The 20,149-nt window shown below is 33.6% G+C and overlaps 1 protein-coding gene and 1 pseudogene across 1 annotated transcript; both read right to left on the bottom strand.

Annotated features, from left to right (window-relative positions):
• Nucleotides 1-20,149, bottom strand: part of LOC145008255 (uncharacterized) — a 223,153-nt pseudogene that overhangs the window by 182,821 nt on the left and 20,183 nt on the right.
• Nucleotides 5,840-8,240, bottom strand: LOC145039551 (uncharacterized). The gene is made up of 3 exons (XM_078987590.1): nucleotides 7,557-8,240; nucleotides 7,024-7,433; nucleotides 5,840-6,932 (listed from the first exon to the last, which is right to left on the bottom strand). The coding sequence occupies exons 1-3, from the start codon at nucleotides 7,966-7,968 to the stop codon at nucleotides 6,069-6,071; spliced, it is 1,686 nt and encodes a 561-aa protein (XP_078843716.1). The 5' UTR covers nucleotides 7,969-8,240; the 3' UTR covers nucleotides 5,840-6,068.

The following is a 20,149-nucleotide window of genomic DNA, read 5'->3' as shown; positions in this document are numbered from 1 at the left end:
TTTCACTTCCAATGTCCCTTTCCTTGGCAATAGAAACACACAGGCTCATTTGGAATGGTACCTGGAACAGTCTCAGAATTGGCCTTTCTCTTATAATCAAAACTTTTAACCATGGCCAATTCCTTTCCTTTATGAGAAGAAATCATTTTTGGGATGTCCATGTCAACTTGGGATGTTGATCTACCAATCAAATTTGCTTGAACAATGCACCAAATCATTGTTGATTCAGCAGCAATTAGCAAATAGTTAAGATCAATAAGGGTCATGTCGTGATCTGTCACATAGTAGTCTTTAACGAACTCACTATATGACTCGGGAAGTGACTGAAGAATCAAGTCAATAGCCAACTTCCTTGGGAACATGACACCCAACATTCCCACCCTATCAATATGCAGCTTCATGTCCAAGACATGAACATATATAGACTTTCCATCTTTGTGTTTACTAGCCAACAGGGATTGAGTGATCTTGAACTTTTCAAGTCTTCGAGCTTGTGGGTCACGGAGAATAATTGGAGGAGGTGGAGGAAGTGAAGTATGATTTCCACTTCCATGATCCAATCATGGAACATCATCTTCAAGAGGAAAGCTTGTTCCAAAAGATTTGGGAAGACCATAGTTGTCTGAACTAGACATCTACATTGGAGAAATTAAACTTAGTTGATTTAAGTCCTTAATATCACACCCAAATGAAATATTAAGGCTAGGACCTAACACAATATTTTACAATTTGGAAGAGGGATGTCGTAATCCAATTGCAAAATATTTGAAGGTAGGTAAATGACGATTTACCAATTTCCACCAAGAAAAACAAAATTGATTATTAAGTTTTAAATGGATTGAAATTCCTAGATCCGTTGAGATTCATTGAACTTGTCAATGACATGTTTAAATCTTGATTGTGCCCTTCAAGTTTGTGACTAGGATGTCGAGGATCACAAACAAGGTGTGAATAACCATGCAAATTAGCTTGGTACACCCAATGTTACAACCACCTAATCAATGTGTCGGTTAACCACACACACTCCATTGATCTGTGATTAACATCAAGCTACCCTTTGCCATGCATTGTCAGTCCAGATTAGTATGCCGGTTAACCACACACGCTCCATTAACGACTTAACAGGGTGTAAAGTGCAATTTCATGAGTTAGCACCATATTCACATTTTTCCTAAAGTAACTAAGATTGGGAATTTTAATAAAGTTTTAGTTACTTTATACTTATCAATATACTTATAATGAGAATTAATATCCTATTCTACCCGTTCGGCTAACAATCCTCCACCAGTCAAGGAAGCGGTGGGTGAGAGTGGACACCCATTAAACTTCCATTTTATAGGTAGTAACCTTATACCCCCCTTATAGATCGGCTTCGTGAATGAGGCATACTAACGGTAAGATTGACATTATTCTTATACATACATACATATATATATATATATATATATATATATATATATATATATATATATATATATATATATATATGTATATAATAATATAAGGGTAGAATTTTAAACTTTAAAATTCTAGGGTTTGGAATTAAATGTTTCAAAAGTTAGACTTTTACATTTACAAATTCCAAAACTTAAGGGCAAGTTTTGAACTATTCAAAAACTTTTGGAATCCATAACTTATGAGTTTAATATAGGTTTTAATGAAAAGACTCATGAAAATCCATAATTTGAGTACAAGTTATGGAGTTCATAAAACATTTATGAAAAGCAAAACATTTATGAAAAGGACTCTTCATGTTTCATAACTTGAGGACAAGTTGGATGACATAAAACCATTTAAGATGACATTTAAAAATAAGACTCTTCACTTTCCATAACTTGTGGACAAGTTATAGAATTCATCAAAAAAAACATTTAGATAAACTATTATGACTTACCAAATGAAACAATTTGTCTATGATTTAAATTAAACTCATAAGAGCAAGACAATTCATATCAAACAAATTTCATGTAATTAGCCTAACCGTATAAACTAATACAAAACATGAAACTTTGACAATTATCTATTAAAATTGGATAAGCATGATCATTACCACATCAAAAACAGGTTTATAAGTTCAAAAAATAGTTTAGGGTAATGATCCTAGTCTAATTCCAGCCTTAGAACTCGAAAATCTGCATTCTAGAGCACTAACTCGTCGAGTGCATGAACTTACTCGGCGAGTTGGTCAGATTTGTGAGGGGACTCGGCGAGTCCATTGTCCAGAAAGCAGAAAATCGATTTTTTTAAGCTTTTGAAAGCAATTAGCATCAAGTATATTGGAAAACAACCTTAGGCTCTGATACTACTGAAGGGTTTTGAGTATTCTAACACTCATATGGTGTACATGCAACCCTAGATGCTTTGGATCTATGTTTTCTCTAATATACATGCAAAAATTGTTTTTCCAAAGCATCATCCTACCTAGCATATAATGGAGTATCTTTACTACAAAATTCTAGTTAGATGACATACCTTGTGTTGTAGTTGGAAGCCTTTGACATTTAAGAACTTAGCACCAATAGTATATATGCCTTAAATGGAATCACAACACACCTTTGGACAAATGACGACTTTTGAGAGAATATCTTAACACCAAATTGGCTTAATGATTATCCAAGAATACTAATGCACGATTTTGGATGCTAGGGGGCTTCTTATATAGTGTGGCAAGATTAGGGTTACACCATGTAAACCTTAATGGCCATGACCTTCCATATTCCTTAGGATCCATGGGTTTAAACCTCCATGGATCATCCATGGGTTGTCACATGGGTTTAGCCCAACCTAAGGAATCATGGATTATTGGCCCACACCATAAGAATAAATGACTTACCAATCAACCCCTTATATTTAATTAGTCTCCTTCGATGACAAAATTAATTCCAAATTAATTCTTGATCAATACTAATTAAATGATATGATTTCATATTAATATATTAGAACTTATAATATATTAACAAATCATAAATAACCTCTTCTCAAAAGTCTATCCTATCAAATTGTCCTGGTGATATGCAACCCAAATGGACCATGCTACTCTCGGGTTAAATACATAACAATAATAGTTATGGGCTTAGACACCTAATCCAACAATTCCTTGGGTATCCTGCCTTTCACCGTGGATTCCGCTGACCTCTCCTCTCGAAAGGTCATCATCTCTCTTCATGTTACATTCGATGAAACTGTTTTTCCATACAACTCTGTCACCCACACCAAGCCCCCTTCACATGATTTCCTTGACTCTAATGTCTTTTATTTTACTCACCAGATACTTCAACCTTCATAGAACAACCCTACTCTAGAAGAGGGTAATCCTCCATCTCCATATCCTCAGGATCACACCCCATCCCCACCACCATCTCATTACTCACCACCTCACCAACATTTCCTCCACCCATTCATCATATGACCATATGCTACCAACATGGTATCTTTAAACCCATTGATCGCCTAAATCTTCACTCATCCTCCATATCCTTTGTTCCTAGGTCGCATGTCCATGCTTTGATAGATCCAAACAAGAAAAAAGCCATGCATGATGAGTATAATGCACTAATTGCAAATGGTACTTAGGTATTGGTTCCATGCCCTTTGGAAGCTAATGTGGTACAGTCCATGTGGTTATTTAAGTAGAAGTTCAATGCAGAAGGCTTTCTTTCGCGCTATAAAGCGCGCCTTGAAGCCAATGGGTGCAACTAACAACCGGCTATTGACTGCGATGAGACATTTAGCCCGTTTTTCAAAACGACTACTATTCGTTACTGTTCTTAGTCTTGCATTCTCTAGAAAATGTCCTATTCACCAGCTTGATGTGATGAATGCATTTCTTCATGGTCACCTACATGAGACTGTCTATATGCACTAGCCATCGGGTTTCCATGACCCCTAACACTTAGATCATGTATGACATCTACAGAGATCCCTCTACGGCCTCAATCAGGCCCCTCGAACCTGGTACCAACAATTTGCTCAACACACCCTTCATATAGGCTTCCATCACTGACTGACAGACTCTTCCCTATTTACATATCATTTTTGGACTTATATATCTTACCTTCTTCTATATGTTGACAATATTATGCTCATTGCTTCCTCTACGACTCTTCTTCAGTTGATAACCACTCAACTTAGACGAGAGTTTGCTATGTCTGATCTTGGAGCTCTCAATTATTTTTTGGGTGTCTCTGCCACCTGACCAAAAGGGTATCTTTCTTTCTTAGAAGAAGTATGCCTCAGAGATACTTGAATATGCTTAAATGCTAAATTGCAATCTATCCCGTACCCAAGTTGAGACTACTCATAAGTTGGATGCCCCAGGAGATCCTTTATTTGACCCATCCTTATATCACAACCTTACAGGTGCTCTTCCGTATCTTATATTTACCCATCCAGCCACTGCATTTGTTGTTCATCAAATTTGCCTTTTCATGCATGATCCATGAGAGCCTTATCTTCACGCTCTCAAGCGTACTCTTCGTTATGTCAGGGGCACTCTTGATCATTGTCTTCAGCTGCATGTTTCCACATCTTCCGATTTGGTTGCATAATCAGACGCCGACTGGGGTGTGTGTCCAGTGTCCTGTAGATCTACTTTCGGTTATTGTGTTTTTCTCGGCGATAAGCTCATCTCTTGGTCCTCCAAGCGCCAAAATGTTATCTGTCGGTCCACTGCACGGTTGTAGAGAAATGTTGGGTTTGTAATCTTCTTCGGGAGCTTCAATGTCCTCCGACTAAGGCCAATATTGTATACTGTGACAACATTAGTTTTGTTTACATGTCAACAAACCTAGTCCAACACCAACACACCAAACACATCGAAATAAACATCCACTTTGTGCACGACCAGGTTGCTCGCGGTCTAGTTCGCATGTTCTATCTTCTATCTTCTACTCAGTATGCCAATATCTTCGCCAAATGGCTTCCGTTCTATCTTCTACGTTCGGAATCATCCTCCCGATCCAACTGCAGGGAGATGTTAGCATATCATATATTGTCCATGTATAGCCCATCTCGTGATAGTTCTAGGGTTTAGGCCCAATATCTTTGTATATGTACCCCTTGTTGTACACTTTTACGTAATGAGAATCATACTATTCTACATTCTTGAATGAAATCAACCAAAATATCGATGAATCAATGATATACGTACATCTTTCATTGTCATGCGGACACCGCCACTACAAAGTCGTCGTATCCTTCAAGTTTCTCGCATTTGTCATGATTTTGGTCTCATCATCCATGACACTCACCCTGTCAAAGTATGATCCACTCTAATGAAAAATCATAGACCACTCTAGGCTCTAGCTTCCCGCTTTGCCACAAACATTTTGTGTTGCCTACTCCACCAACTAATGCATGCTTACATATAGCGCGATCAAATTGTGATGTATCCACACATGCTTTCAGGAAAGAAGCTCCGTAATACCTATCCGCTTGAGTGTTGACCACAACTTTGCCACCTCTAGAAAAGTAACTTGCAGTAATGAATCTCTCAGCGTAGATACCTTCCAAGCATGTTGATGTCACTCCTCACATATCTCATAAATCTGCACTCGGATTCCAATCCTTTCAAGTGTTTGTGTGCATCCTCCATTTGTGCCTTCCATGCATATATCAAAGCTTCCAGTTATGTAACCATTATGAGAACTTTTAGTTATTCATATATGTACATGAAAATTCTCAAAGAACAAAATGAAAAGACAAATTACTTAATTGCAATGAAACTAAAGGGGTCTTTTCTAGAAGGTGATCATTCCATATATGAATTCTAAAAGCATACACATAATATTCTAGATTCTTCAGGTTCTTTTAAATATGTGGGATGTTACACTTCGTAATCTAAACAATCATGAAATAAGAATCACTTCAAAAAAGCATAGAATACACAACTTTCCCTGCAATGAAGTTGTACTATCAACTATATATACAAACTTAGACGTTTGTCTCATGATTAGATTCATTACACAACGATATAGATAGACTCACATGTCGTTCTACTCCATGTGTTTCTTGATCCAAAACTAGTTAGTAACAACCTTCGTTTCTCCAACCCATGAATCGATTTCCTTTCACACAGCATACATCCTCTTGTATTTCTCATTGTAAATCTCAGGATCCGAAGCCATAGACATCATCGAAAAAGAATGTGAATTCGTCTCCGCCCTCCTTATGTTTCTCAACTTCTTCTCCTCCATTCTATGCCTCACAACACAATAACACATCGACCCAATTGTAGCAAGCATAATCGTTGCACCAATCACAGTTGCATAAATGGCTAGCCACCTCTCATGAGCTCCCACAACCACATAAGTAAGAGAAATAAAAGAAATCGATATGAACAAACAAGCCAACCACATAAGCTTGTTAATCACAAACATAAGTTGTCTCTTTGCCTTCTCTTCTATCACCACAATCGATGTCTGAACCACAACCACAGCCAATGATATAAAAAGCGCCAAACTATCAAACAAAAAGAACATTATAAAAGCAGCACTTTTCGCTATATTTGCCTGCCCAAGAGAAAACCCATCTTTTTTCTCCTCCACATACTGCCCGGGAACTGTGAAAATGGCGGCAAAAGCCACGGTGGCTATCAGAACCGCCACCACAGTGGCGGAGTTTATTGCGTTGTTGAGACCACTTATATGAAGCTTCTTCACCTTCTTTGCAATCTTCCGAACCCTAAATCCAGTTTGTCTGGTCTGCCGGATTTGTGACTGGACGTCATGTTTAATGTCACTCACCGTCTGTTTCAGTTGCTTGGCGGCGTTCGGCGGCTTTCCGAAGTCTTTAGAGTGAGCGCCACCTGCTTCACGTAAAACATTCACCATTTCTGACACTTTCGAGTTTTCTGCTATGTCTAATGGCGTCTCTCCCGCTTTGTTGACTGCGTTTACATTGATTTCCTCAAACGACAGCAGGGATTTCACAATCTGTTAAAAGGGTGTTAGAATTTCCATTTGCATGTCTGTTTTTTTACTAAAATTATACGATTTCGAATGAAGGAAAAGGTGAGAAATTAACCTTAGTACGACACTTTTTGGTGGCAATATGAAGAGCGGTGTTCCCTTTGTTATCTTCTAAACTCAAAACAGTAGGATCGGGTTTGATTAACTCAACCACCATGTCCATGTTTTGACCTTTTACAGCCATGTGAAGAGCAGTTTGACCTTTCTTATCGATTCTGAAACCGATGCTTGGATCTTTTGTCAATACAGATTTCGCAACTTCCAAATGACCCATTCTTGCTGCAGTATGAAGCACTGTTTTCCCATTGTTTCTCGCTATTTTCGCAAGATTTGAATCAGCGTCAAGAAGCAAGTTGACTACATCTGTGTGTCCTTGTGCAGCTGCTGTGTGTAAAGCAGTCGAATTCGCTGAATCCGTCGTCATCACTAAATTCGGGAAAGAACTCAAGAGCTCCCTCAACACTTCTGCAAAAGATCACAGAAACCGAAAAAGTTCGAACCTTTAATTTTGAATCTTTGAATCTTGATTTGATTATATGAAATTAAGAACAAAAATGGAAGAAGGGTATTGGGGTAATTCGTATATACCTAAATGTCCTTGCTTTGCGGCGATATGAAAGGGATCGTAGCCATTGTTGGCGGCGATTGATGCAGTTTGAAGATCGAGGTGTTTCAGAAACTGTGCTACGATATGTGAGTGTCCATTTTCTGCAGCAACATAAAGAGGGGTTTCTCCTTCTTGATTTTGTTTCGATAATCCATCGAGGCCAACACTCTGAACGATTTCGATGACTTTTGATAGATTAGCTCCTCTAGAAGCGAGATGAAGCGTAGAATCCCCACGTTTTCCTGGTGAATCTTTGGGTTTCTTTCTGTCAACACCGAAGCTCATCTGTCTTCCCATGGCTATTCGAAAGCTCTTTTGTTTCTCCATAGCAGAAACACGAAAACTCTGCTGTTTTTCCATCTTTCCCATTCGAAAACTAATCTGTTTCTCCATGACCCAGAACCAAAAGATGAATCTTTTTAATGAATTAGTAATCAAGAAACTTGAATAACATTAGATTTCCATATTCGAATCTGTGGAAAGACTAGATTCTTGATGGAAAGTTGAAAAGGAGTCAAGAGACTTGAAGTGGAAAAGGGGAAAGTTCGATGAATTTAAAGATTAGATTGAATGAATCCAGAGAAGAATGCTTTTCGAATTAGGCAGATGAAGAAGGAAAAAGAGAAATGGCCGCCATGAGAGGTAGCATCGATGGATGGATGGTGAAGATGGAGCCCAATTCGAATATTATTAATTATTTAATTGGTTTTTGGGACCTACAAAAGCTATTATTCCATAAAACAAACAAAAACTGCTTATAATTTGGACAAAAGTTGTTCTAATAATCATGGAGACAACAAACAAAAACAAATGGTGGAGGATGGCCTGCATAGATAGAGATGAACGACAAAGAATAAATAGTAAAAAAATATTAAATATCAACAATCACTTAAATTTGATGTGTATGTTTATTTGTTTTTTTAGATCGTTGTATTAAATATCAACAATCACTCTCTTTAAAGCTTTTGATGTGTTATAAACTTAGTTTATTTATTTTTTGATCTTTAGATCCTAATGCTTATAGAATTTTTAAAAAATTCTTCCATATGTATCTTTTGTTAATAATTATAGAAAAATATTTTTCGACATGTTTTTTTTTCTATATTATTTTATTCTTTCCTACTAGCTTTTACCTAAGGGCGTGTTTGGTACGGAGCTTTTGGAAGCGTTTGGAGCTTCTAGCTTTTAGCTTTTGACAAAACGCTCTAGTTTAAACAAAAAGCTTCGTTTGGCAGTACGAGCGTTTAGCTTTTAGTTTTAACAAAACGCTCCGATTCTAAAAGCTATTTCATGTAGCTTTTAACAAAACGCTCCGGAGCTTTTGAAATCAATTTCCATAATTACCCTTAAAAATATATTTATATATATTTTTTTATTTTTAATAAAATTGTCCTTTTATGTAATTTTATATATTTCAAAAGCTTCCAGCTACTTTTGCCAAACATTCATATAACAAATAAAAGCTACAGCTTCCCGCTACCAGCTACACGCTACCAGCTAATCGCTACCCGCTTCCAGCTAACAGCTACTTTTACCAAACACACCCTAAGGCTATCAGTTGCCAAACATAACCTGACTTTTTGAGGCATAGATAGAGATGAATAACAAATCCATTATCATTTTAAGTTCGTTATTTACAAAAGTCATCATAAAGTACACATAAAAGACCACGTTATTCTACCATTTACTTCTATTTGGTGTGAAAATGATAAAAGACCAACTAGTCGTAACACTTGCTTTGAAGTTTTAAAACGTGGAATGATAATAAAAATCAAAACAAGAGTCAATGTTGGTGGAGGTAGTGAGGTTTTACACTACTAGTTAAGGGTCAATTGGTTATGACTTCTCAATATATTTATGTATATATATATCTATATATAGGACAAAAGAAGGAAATGACCACATTTTAAAACATGATAAGTATTCCACAGTTCTAGTCAAAATTGGTTAATTGTTCTAGAAATGTTTTGGTACATGTTTATGATTAGACCAAGCAGCCATATAAATCTAAAGAAATTTAGTAATTAAATCACAAGCAATTTTAAGAATACATAAATCTAAAGAAATTAGCTGAATAACTTGACTTATATAACTATATAATCTGAAATATTGAGAAAGCCAGACCATCTTATACATATATATTGTCATGTGGTCAACAAAAACCAAACAATATTTTCAACCATCATCAAAGAAAGACATGCATCTAAACCTATATATCTATACTACTTTATAATGCATTTATAATAGAATTCCAAAAGTTTTTAAGATCAAAGTCTTAAAAATAAGGCGGTAAAATCTCATTCATTTGATCAATTTTGAATGGCTAGATTTAATAGTTGGTAATCTAAGTTGGTAATCCATGTGAAGTGAAATTAACCGATAGAAATTGAGACTTTAAAATAATCATACATATAAATTAAGAACTCCTTTCAAACCCTAAACCTAATAACGTTGTATAAACATTCTCAGCTTTTCGAAACCCTAAGTCCGCCGAACGTGCCTCTCCCACCAATATGATGGCCGCTTTCATTGTTAGCCACCTCCGAAATCATCGACCCGACGATCTACCGGTAAACATCACCACTATACTCTACATCACCGCCAAATTAACGACGCCACCTAAATCTCGCTCAAAAACCTCACCATTCCTCAGGACTTTCGTTACACCCATCGACTTATGAATATGAACCCCATCTGCGAATCGGTAGTCAAAATCTCTTTCCTTATATCATGTGTGATAACCGATTTTTGTGTAGGTTTCGATTTCATGTGCTAGAGCTCAAATAATCGTGATGTAGAGAAAGGTTGGTTTTTTTAGTTTGTTTGATTTTTGGTTTTCTTCTCAAGACTGTTGAACGAACCATGTTTTTTTCAAGTCCAAAGTTCTGGAACATAGTGAACGAACCTCCGATTTTTCTTGGTGTTTTAGAGTTCTAAGAGGTTATATTTTTGTGTACTATATATTATTTTGTTGAACAAACAATTTCAGCCTATGTTATATTTATTACGTTTTTTTTTTGTTTCTATCACAATCCTTACAGGTTCGATTTCACACATAAGAAATACTGATTTTGTGGTTTTATTTCTATTGTATATTTGAACTCTAACAGATCAAGCAGGAATGAAGATAAATGTAAAGATTTAGAAAATATAAATATTGAGGTTATGACAAAGTTGAAAAATCAAAGACTGATCTCAGATATGAAATGTTGGAGGCATGTGATGTTGTCAAAGTGATATTTTGATAGCAAGTGTGTTACTTATTAATTGTGTTCTTTTAACCGTGTATGTGTGTGTGCAACTGATGTATTTCGTTTTTAAAAAATAGTAATACCTGTCGTCGTGGTTTTCAGATCTGTTGTCGTGTGATGGTCTTCATCTTCATATTAGAGAAAATTTTCAGATGAAAAAAGGAATTTGGATCTGTTTGAAAAAGGGTTTTTAGATTTTCCTATAGTTATCTACATTATTTTATCATCTTAAAGCATAGTTTTAACCTATTGTTTTTTTTTTGTACCTTTATGTCTTTTCTGTGTGCTATCTTTTGTTGTGTTCATAGTTTTTCAAGATTGGTGACTCTCGAATGTTAGCTATATGTATCAAAGCGTCGAACTCAAAATGAAACCAATGATAACTGGTAGCGTATGGTAGCCTGATGAGTCGATTTTCTCCTCTCCTTTTTTGCCATGATTGTTTATTCTTTGTGTAGCAGATGATTAAATCACTTACTTGGGGACCTATTTAATATTTTTTTAATGATTAAATCACACACATTGAAGATGCATAACGAAGTTGAGGTGCTATTCAACTATTTGTGATAGAGCTTGGTGAATTTGTTGTTATTAAATATGTTGCTATTGTAGCATTGTACCTGCATTTAACTATGAATATATTGCTACTGAATGCAATTATTAGGATAGATGTTACAAAATAATGAATCTCATAAAATTTGCAATTACCACAGTTGGGATGGATTTCCTGCAATAAATTTTGAAAATGGATCTGGTTTTCATTTTTTGTCTAAAATATATCATCCTACTCAATAAAAATAATATTTTATATGAGTCAATTTAAGATTGTTTCTATATTCTTCCAAGAGATAAGCATACCGTTAGAGAAATGTCATCCTTTGGGAACATTGACATGTAATTTCTACTCAAATCGTCTTTTAACTTTGATGAAAGTGTTGATTAACTAATTTTTTCGTATAAATATTTTAGTTTTCCTTTCAGAAAACGTTGGATTAATACATAATGCTCATTCATTCAATTACTTAAATTCATTACTTTATTCTACATAGATTGATTTGCGAATTAGATGGCATAATACATTTATTCAATAAAAAAGGATCGTGACATATAATGAAAGTCTTAACTTATCATAATATATAATTAAATAAACCAAAATGTAAGCTCAAAACATGAAAACACCTTACATCACATTAACTATAACCATTTTTTTCTTAAAAAATTTGGTTATTTTTAAGAAAGTTACAATAAAATACATAAGATATTTCGTTACTTCACACTTAAACATAAATGCATATTTTTTAAACAACTTAATATAACAAATCAATATATTTATAAGCATGTCTACTAATTCACTAAATTTTATTAATAATTCGATTATATTGGTATTTCACTATTTATAAAAGAATTTGATATACTCAAGTAAACCGATTTTACAATATGTTGGAATAATGTCTACTGATTCAATAAATTGTATTAATAATTCGATTATATTGGTATTTCACTATTAATAAAAGAATTTGATATACTCAAGTAAACCGAATTACAATATGTTGGAATAATGTCAATTCTTACTACATTATATATTCAAAACACCACAGCTACAAAAATACAAAATTGGAAGTTTAAAAAAAATTAATGATGTAAAATCCAAGATATTTTAGAAAGCAAGATGATATCTAAATCTTTAAAAACAATTTAACTCGGTTTCGCAAGATAAAACAAGGACCATGATTCATCCTATTTTTTTATAGTAATACTAGCAATGTTAATGGCCATGCTAAGCACGGCCCACGAATAGCATAATATTTTAGTTAAGTGTATAACAAAAGAAGAGTCCACTCAATGTAAATTGTTATTATAAATAAAAAAGTTAAAATACATTGCTATAACGACTAAAGACCAAGGTACATTGCCTGCAAATATTTTTGTTTGAAGTACGATGAGATAACACTAAAATTTTAAATAAACCATCATCTTGTATGTTGTTGCTTCCAAGCTCATAACTACATAAATACTATATTTAGAGATGTTCACATATTTGAAATAAGCATGATGGTATAAAAAAGATATAAAACAATTACATTGTTGCAATCAACAGTAAAGAAAACTTAGAAATTACCCAAAATTTTTATCCTATTTTAGAAAGAAAAGATCAAACTATATATTTTGAGAGTTTGAAGAGACAATACTTATAACGACTCATATGCAGCCAGCAAATCAAATGTTATTTAGTTGCTCCATACAACAATAGGATATGGTATCCAACCCAATAGTTATATTTAATTGAATTTTAGAGCAGAAAAATAACTTTTCACATAAAATCATATAAACATTATGTTCCAAACAAATTAGTACGAACATTATCAACTATAATAGTTAAACTTTTTTGCACATATGTTATAAAATTCTAAAAAAACGCTCATTTATTATTCTTTTTACACATGGAGAAAAATGATATGAAAGCACATGGTTTTGACTCTTACTTTTAAACCAGCCAAAGATGAGCTCAAACACTTGTTTTATTTCCTTATCATGTAAACATGACTATGAAACCAAGAAAAAACTGAAGTTAGATTTCGACTTTACAGTAATCAAAAGTGATAATAAAAAAAATGCATGAACACTAAAACTATACAACAAAAGGCAAAACGAAATATTCCTAAATAGTATGTAAAATATTTGTTAATCGTTAAACACTTCAAATGAAAAGACGGAAGAAGAGGCATACGTTTAGAACATCAACGAATCATGTTTCCTCCTATAAAATACACCTGCCGACTTTATTTAATTTGCACTCTATGGTCGATTGAAAGAAAAAAAAATCATTAAAGAACTAAAACCATTTGGGGTACAATCATATTAACTACATCAATAGCTAGAAAAATTGATTATTTCTAAATAACGAATTTCTTTTACACTATATGAATAATCAAAGTACCGGAAGACAGAAACCACAAAGTTGTGTCCGGAAGTAGTGCAACACTCTTTATTTTCCGCTACTCCATGAAAATCACCTAGGAAATCAAATATTAAAAAATAAATAAGAAAGTAAAACCAAGAACCCAAAATTCAAATAAGAAGATGAAGATGGGAGATAATTTGCAACTAATAAGAGCATATCCACTAATTAATGTGTTCGTAGATAAGAAATTTCTGTGAGGCATTTCAACAAACATGTTATTGGCATCCGATATGAGCTCATAAAAAAATGCATAAGAATTCACACAAACCGAGTTGAAAACTTGTACGTATGATAAGTTTAACAGAAAAAAAAGGAAATACTCAGAAAGCTTCTATAAGTATTAAAAAATTATTTTAACATATATGAAATGAATACTACAAAGAATATGATTTTTTTTTTTTGCATATTAGAAGGTAAAATAGTACCATTTCTTGGAGGAATAAATACCTTTGTTGTTGCTCGTTAGCCATTGGCAAAATCAAAACCACCTCCTCTGCACTCGATTCAAACCGATATAATTCCATCTACATCAACAATCCGGATAAAATTGAGTAGTTCTCAAATGTAAGGAATTCACCAATATCTATTCTCCAACTAAAAAAAAAAAAATAAGCTCGTTTCTAATTGCTCAACATCAATTATTGAAATTTATGATTTCCGTTGTTGAGCAGAATTTTGGAAAATTGATATAAGGTGTGTATGTATGTGTAGTCAAATAACACTATTGTTATAGAGGAGCGTGAACTTCTAGTCGTGTTGTACATAAAAAGTTCTAGTATCTAAACGTTTCACTGATCTCACTTTTTTATAAAAGACTGAAAATGTCAAATCTTTAAATAGTTCTTAAAATACAAATAGAACCCAATCAGTAATATGAGTACAGGTATTGGTTCCTAAACACAAACTAATGAATGTCAAAATTTATACATCCGAACAGACCAGGAAGACGTAAATGTTGAGCTAGTTAAAAATTGAGCTATCACAATTAGGTTACCAAGATAATACGTGTACTGCTCTTTCTGCGTACTCTCCTATCATTTTTGCAATTGAAATAGTCTTTGGAAGGAGTGGTAACATGAAAATGTAATAGTAAATTAAATAAAGTGTCAAAAAAACTCAATTTACCGTGTTTTACCAAACAAAAGTGACTTATTAAACCAGACCTAAAGTAAAGCAGATATTTTCCTGGCCTCCAAGTTAGTAGACATATGTATGGTACAGCTCCATGGGTGTTGTAAGTAGTAGGCGACTAAAATTTAACAAGTTAACTAATAGGGGTAATTAAGCAACATCCAACAAGTAAAAAAGCTATGGATTCCATTTAAGCCTTCTATCACCCTAGTATTGAACAAGATTAACCAAAATTCTCCAGACCACGAGCCGAAAGAAGTATAGATAAATCTTAAATATTAGTTGATTCAAAATATTGTAAGCTTAATGAAAATTGAAAGCAAATTTCCAACAAGAAAATGAAAAAAAAAGTATAATCTTCATGAAATACCAAAAGATGGAGACTTTAAAAATCATAAATTACCCCTCCAAAATTATTGCAAATTATCAACTCAATTAATGTATGAACTATTGAGTTTGGAGTTGCTTCCTTATCTATGTGTATTGACATCTCCTCTTTCATAATCCTTTAAATCATTTAAGTTGAACATTACTACATGTCCTTTGCTTTCTTTCTTCTTTGTCTAACCCCCCATCCCTGTATATGTCTCTCTGTTCCCCTATTTCTTATAATTCTTTTATATAGAAATTGAAGCAAAAAAACCCTTTTTTATATGTTAATTGAGGTAGAAAAACATCACTTTCTATCAGCTCCAGAACAGACAAAAAAAATTAAAAAATCAAGATGAAAAGGATAAGGAAAGAAACCTAAAACCTTATCTTGAAAGACCAGCCATGAAAATTAAATGGAACCTGAAAGGAACATCAAAAATCTAATATAACTATAGAACATAATTAGCAACAAGACCCACAAAAAGTCAAACTGAAAGAGGGAGAAGAACCTATTGAACCTGAATAGTCAAGAACAACAGAAAAGAAGATTAAATGGTCAGTGTTAGAATGAGAAGGAAAAATAGATGAACATAGAGAGTTTGACATGGTAGTGACAATCAAACCTAATACAAATAAACAAATACTATTATTAACATAAAGAACTTCATAGAACAATAATACCTAATTTTCAGGTGATTTGCAATAAATTAGGGCTCGTTCAATTTTCAAGAAAACAAGATTGATGAAGGAAGTCAGGGAACAGAGCTTCAAACATTGTGTGAGATCGACCGTGGAATTTATCGACCTACTATTCAGTTCCAAAAAATTAGACTCAGATAATCAAACTTGAAAATTGAACTTTAAACTACCGATAAGAATAGAAACAAGAGAGAAGCTACAACAAAAATTACCCAAATCGTCAAGACATTTCCATGGAGTTTTTGTTCTTTTCTTCCCATTTTTATAGAGAAAGAGGAAGACGATGGAGAGAAAGAAGAACTGATTAAGGGAAAGATTTTGAGGTGGGTCAAGTGCCAGTAGAAGAAAACAACTAAGCTATTAGCGACCGATAAAGTGGAGGCGGTGAAAGCCGATGATTCGGTTTGGACAACATAATTCTATATATTAAGTGGAATGGTGAATATGCTTGGAGTCTGGAGAAGGATGAGCCAGAACGACACCATATGTTAAGGGATTGGAGAAAAGAAACCACTGGTGTAAAAGGTGAGGGCATGTAGAACCTCCACTGATGATAAAACCTCAAAGTTCTACCAACAATGCAGCCCTGCAGATTCCAAATATTAAAAGAATAAGTTATGAGAATGCAAAATCAAATAGATAGAGAATGCTAGAAAAAGAGATTACCTGACAACCATGGTTTGATCGACAGAGAAGAACTGACGAGGGGTATTAGGTGATTTTTGGTTTACGACCTGAGAGAGAAAATGGAAGAGAGAATGGAGAATCATTGAATCAAATGGGGAAGAGGGAGAAGACATTGAAGGAAAAGGAAAAAAGCGGTGGAGCAATCCGACTACTATGCATTGGGAAAGAGGAAAAAAGAAACCAGGTGTCCTCCATCATGAAACGTGTCTTCTTCAAATTGAAACAAAGATGACTCACCTAGATGAAGCTTGCCTTTTTTTTTTTTTTTTTTTTTTTTTCCTGAAATCTCCAATCCTACGCGCACAAGAAGAAGGAGGAGAATTCCAGACGCCCCAAAAAACACTGATGCGTGTAGTGCACGAACTCGCCTCAAGCAAAAAGCTTTTTGTATATAATAATGATATAACCTGAATAGTTGTATAGTATTATATTTAACCAAAATAACGCATGTTCATTTTTTTAAACCAAAAGAATAATGTTTTTATAGTTTTTAACTAAACATAACTTACTTTTAACAAAAATAATAACATACTTTTATTTTTTAACACAAATGATAACATTCAATAAAAGGAAGTTACGCACAAATTGCAAAAAAAAAAAAAAAAAAAAAAAAAAAAAAAAAAAAAGTCCGCCGAAGCGAATAATAGCCAGCAGGAAACTATAGTCGAAATGAAACAAATTGTCACCGCCGCATCGCATCGCGCGTGTACGCTACTAGTGTGTGTGTCTATATATATATATATATATATATATATATATATATATATATATATATATATATATATATATATATATATATATATATATATATACACGCACCTTATTATTTCTAAAAATAAATTTAAAACGTTCAAACATTAAGCTAATAGTAAAGTAATCAGCAACAAAATAATATTAAAATTTAAATTTAACTACATTGTACAAGACCAAAGGGCCAATGGCCTAGTGGTAAGGAGTGATCCTCTCATAGGAGATGCCATGGATTCAAGTCTCGGTGGAGACATAGGTGGTTATTTAGGAGTACGTTAGTTAGTTTGCCGTTGCCAAAAAAACTACATTGTACAAAAAATAATACAATGAATACAACTGGCTAATCCAATACATAAAAAATTATTTTTCATTTTGAACGGGCTCATCTTTCCTTTTATCTTTCCCTCTTATCTAGCTTATCTTGACATCGTTTTCTTCGCAATTGAACTGCTTCCCATTTAATTCGCTCCTTCAAGTTCAAAAAGCTGACTTGCAGTCCCCGATCTTCAATTATCCCCAATTTTACAGGGTCCTCTTTTTATCCATCTTCATCCTTCCCTAAATGAGTATGTGGCCCTTCATCCCTAATTTCTGTTCTTTTTTGGGTTTTAAGGAAGTGAGTGTTCTCAGCATTCCTCTATTTTCTCTGGAAGACTGATTCATATTAAACAAAACCAAAAGGTTAGGTCTCTCCTCCATTTCTTTTCAATGTTATCAACTATCGTCGTCTTTCTCTCTTTACCACCATCACCCGGTCATTTCTGAAGATGAAGACAAATTGTTTGAATAGTCGTTCAGGTGCACACATTTCATATGTCTCGCTGTTTTTAATATAACATTTATGTTTGTTCAATGTACCCATAAAACTCACAATCTTTGCCTAAACCCTATGAGGTTGTTATTTGGATTTAGAAAATGCACAAATTGAAGACGCCTCACCACCAACACCGACTTCTGTTCTTCCCAAATATGTCGGTCTTTTTCTCTTGTTTGTTAACAAAAGTTGAATCCGTTATCGCAATCAAAATGAATATCTAACCAATTTCAATATTTTTCATTTCAAAAACCAAAATTAAAACCCTAAGATCCTAATTCCATCGATTGGAGACCATCACACCACAGAAACCAGCACATCATTCAACAAAGGCTGGGTCTTTACTACTTTCCCCCTTCATTTTTGTAAATCCTGTGTTTCTAGGATAGATATTAATGATTGTCACACCCCAAAACCTAGAATAACGGAAACGTTATGGGGCAGAGGACGTCATGTACAGTATCACAACACAATATAATAGTAAACAAGTAAACAACATCATCCATTGCATTAAATATATATAATTTTAATACAAGTGTGTTCTGTAATATATAAGACACCAAAATATGAATTCAAAATATAAGAGGAGTCTTGAATGCGCTCCATCTTCTTAAAAGTTGGCATCGGTACCTGTCTACTAATGACCTGAGAATACAAGTTGTATTTCATATGTGAATTACATGTGATTTACATGTGAATCACCTGTAAATGTGATTTACATGTGAATCATATGTAATTCATATGTGACCAATTTTGTGATTTACATGTGTATTACAGTTTATTCATATGTAAATTACATGTGATTTATATGTGATTTACTTGTGAATCACGTGTAATTGTGATTTACGTGTGAATCACATCTGATTCATATGTGAATTACATGTGAATCATGTGTAATTGTGATTTACATGTGAATCATATGTAATTCATATGTGACCAACTTGTGATTTACATGTGAATTACATCTTATTCATATGTGAATTACATGTGATTTTCATGTGAAATACATGTGAATCACATGTGAATTAAACCACACATCCCATAGTAATAACGTACGTTTCCCATAGCTACAAAAAAATAACTAATCAAGTTAGTGTTAGGATTAGAGTGTTGCGTCATATGGGCTTACTTGTTAACATTTTGATTACCCGGTTTGGGCCTGTCCATCTGTGGTTTAAAGTATTAGGGTTAGCATATATAATATGCATGCATGTATAGTTTTGAGGTTAACGTTTTCATTAATAGCGATTGCATTGTAACCCTAACCACACCTCTACAGTCGAAGTTCTTCATCGAGCTCTTCTGAGGTGTGAGATATTAATTATTCGACATCTTTGATCCATTCTCGTGTTCTTTGCTTTGTTATTCTTGTTAATCTGTTTAGAATCTATCGATCTAATAGCGCAATATACTCATTAGTTAGAAAATAAAATCATATTATTATTATTGTTATTATTATTATTATTATTATTATTATTATTATTATTATTATTGAGAATTAACCTTGTTACACAACCATTCTGTTAATGAAGGAGTATTGCATAAAAGAGAAACAAGGATGAGTCCAAGCACACACTATGTATATTTTATCTGTTATACAAAATATGTAAAAAGACTAATTAAACCTTGCAAATTAAGAATTTAAATAAAATTTCGAAATATATATAAAACAAAAAGGATTTGCCTTACAACAAACAAGGTGAGTACATAAGCAGTAGTTGTTATTCCTATGCACATAACAACATCCATCTGCGAAATTAATTCATCAGAAAAATAAAAATAAAAAACACCATTTATATCTAAGTTATTAGTTGAAAAACTAAAAAAAAATATAAAATACCATAATAGTCATGAACCTCAGCAACCTGATCAGCTAAGTCATCAACAGATAACAATGGATCATCATAT

This window comes from Lactuca saligna, chromosome 1 (assembly GCF_052625555.1).
Source record: "Lactuca saligna cultivar CGN05327 chromosome 1, ASM5262555v1, whole genome shotgun sequence".
NCBI classification, from domain to species: domain Eukaryota; kingdom Viridiplantae; phylum Streptophyta; class Magnoliopsida; order Asterales; family Asteraceae; genus Lactuca; species Lactuca saligna.
Note: the sequence above shows the minus strand (reverse complement) of the source record. Positions and strands in the feature narration are given on the sequence as shown.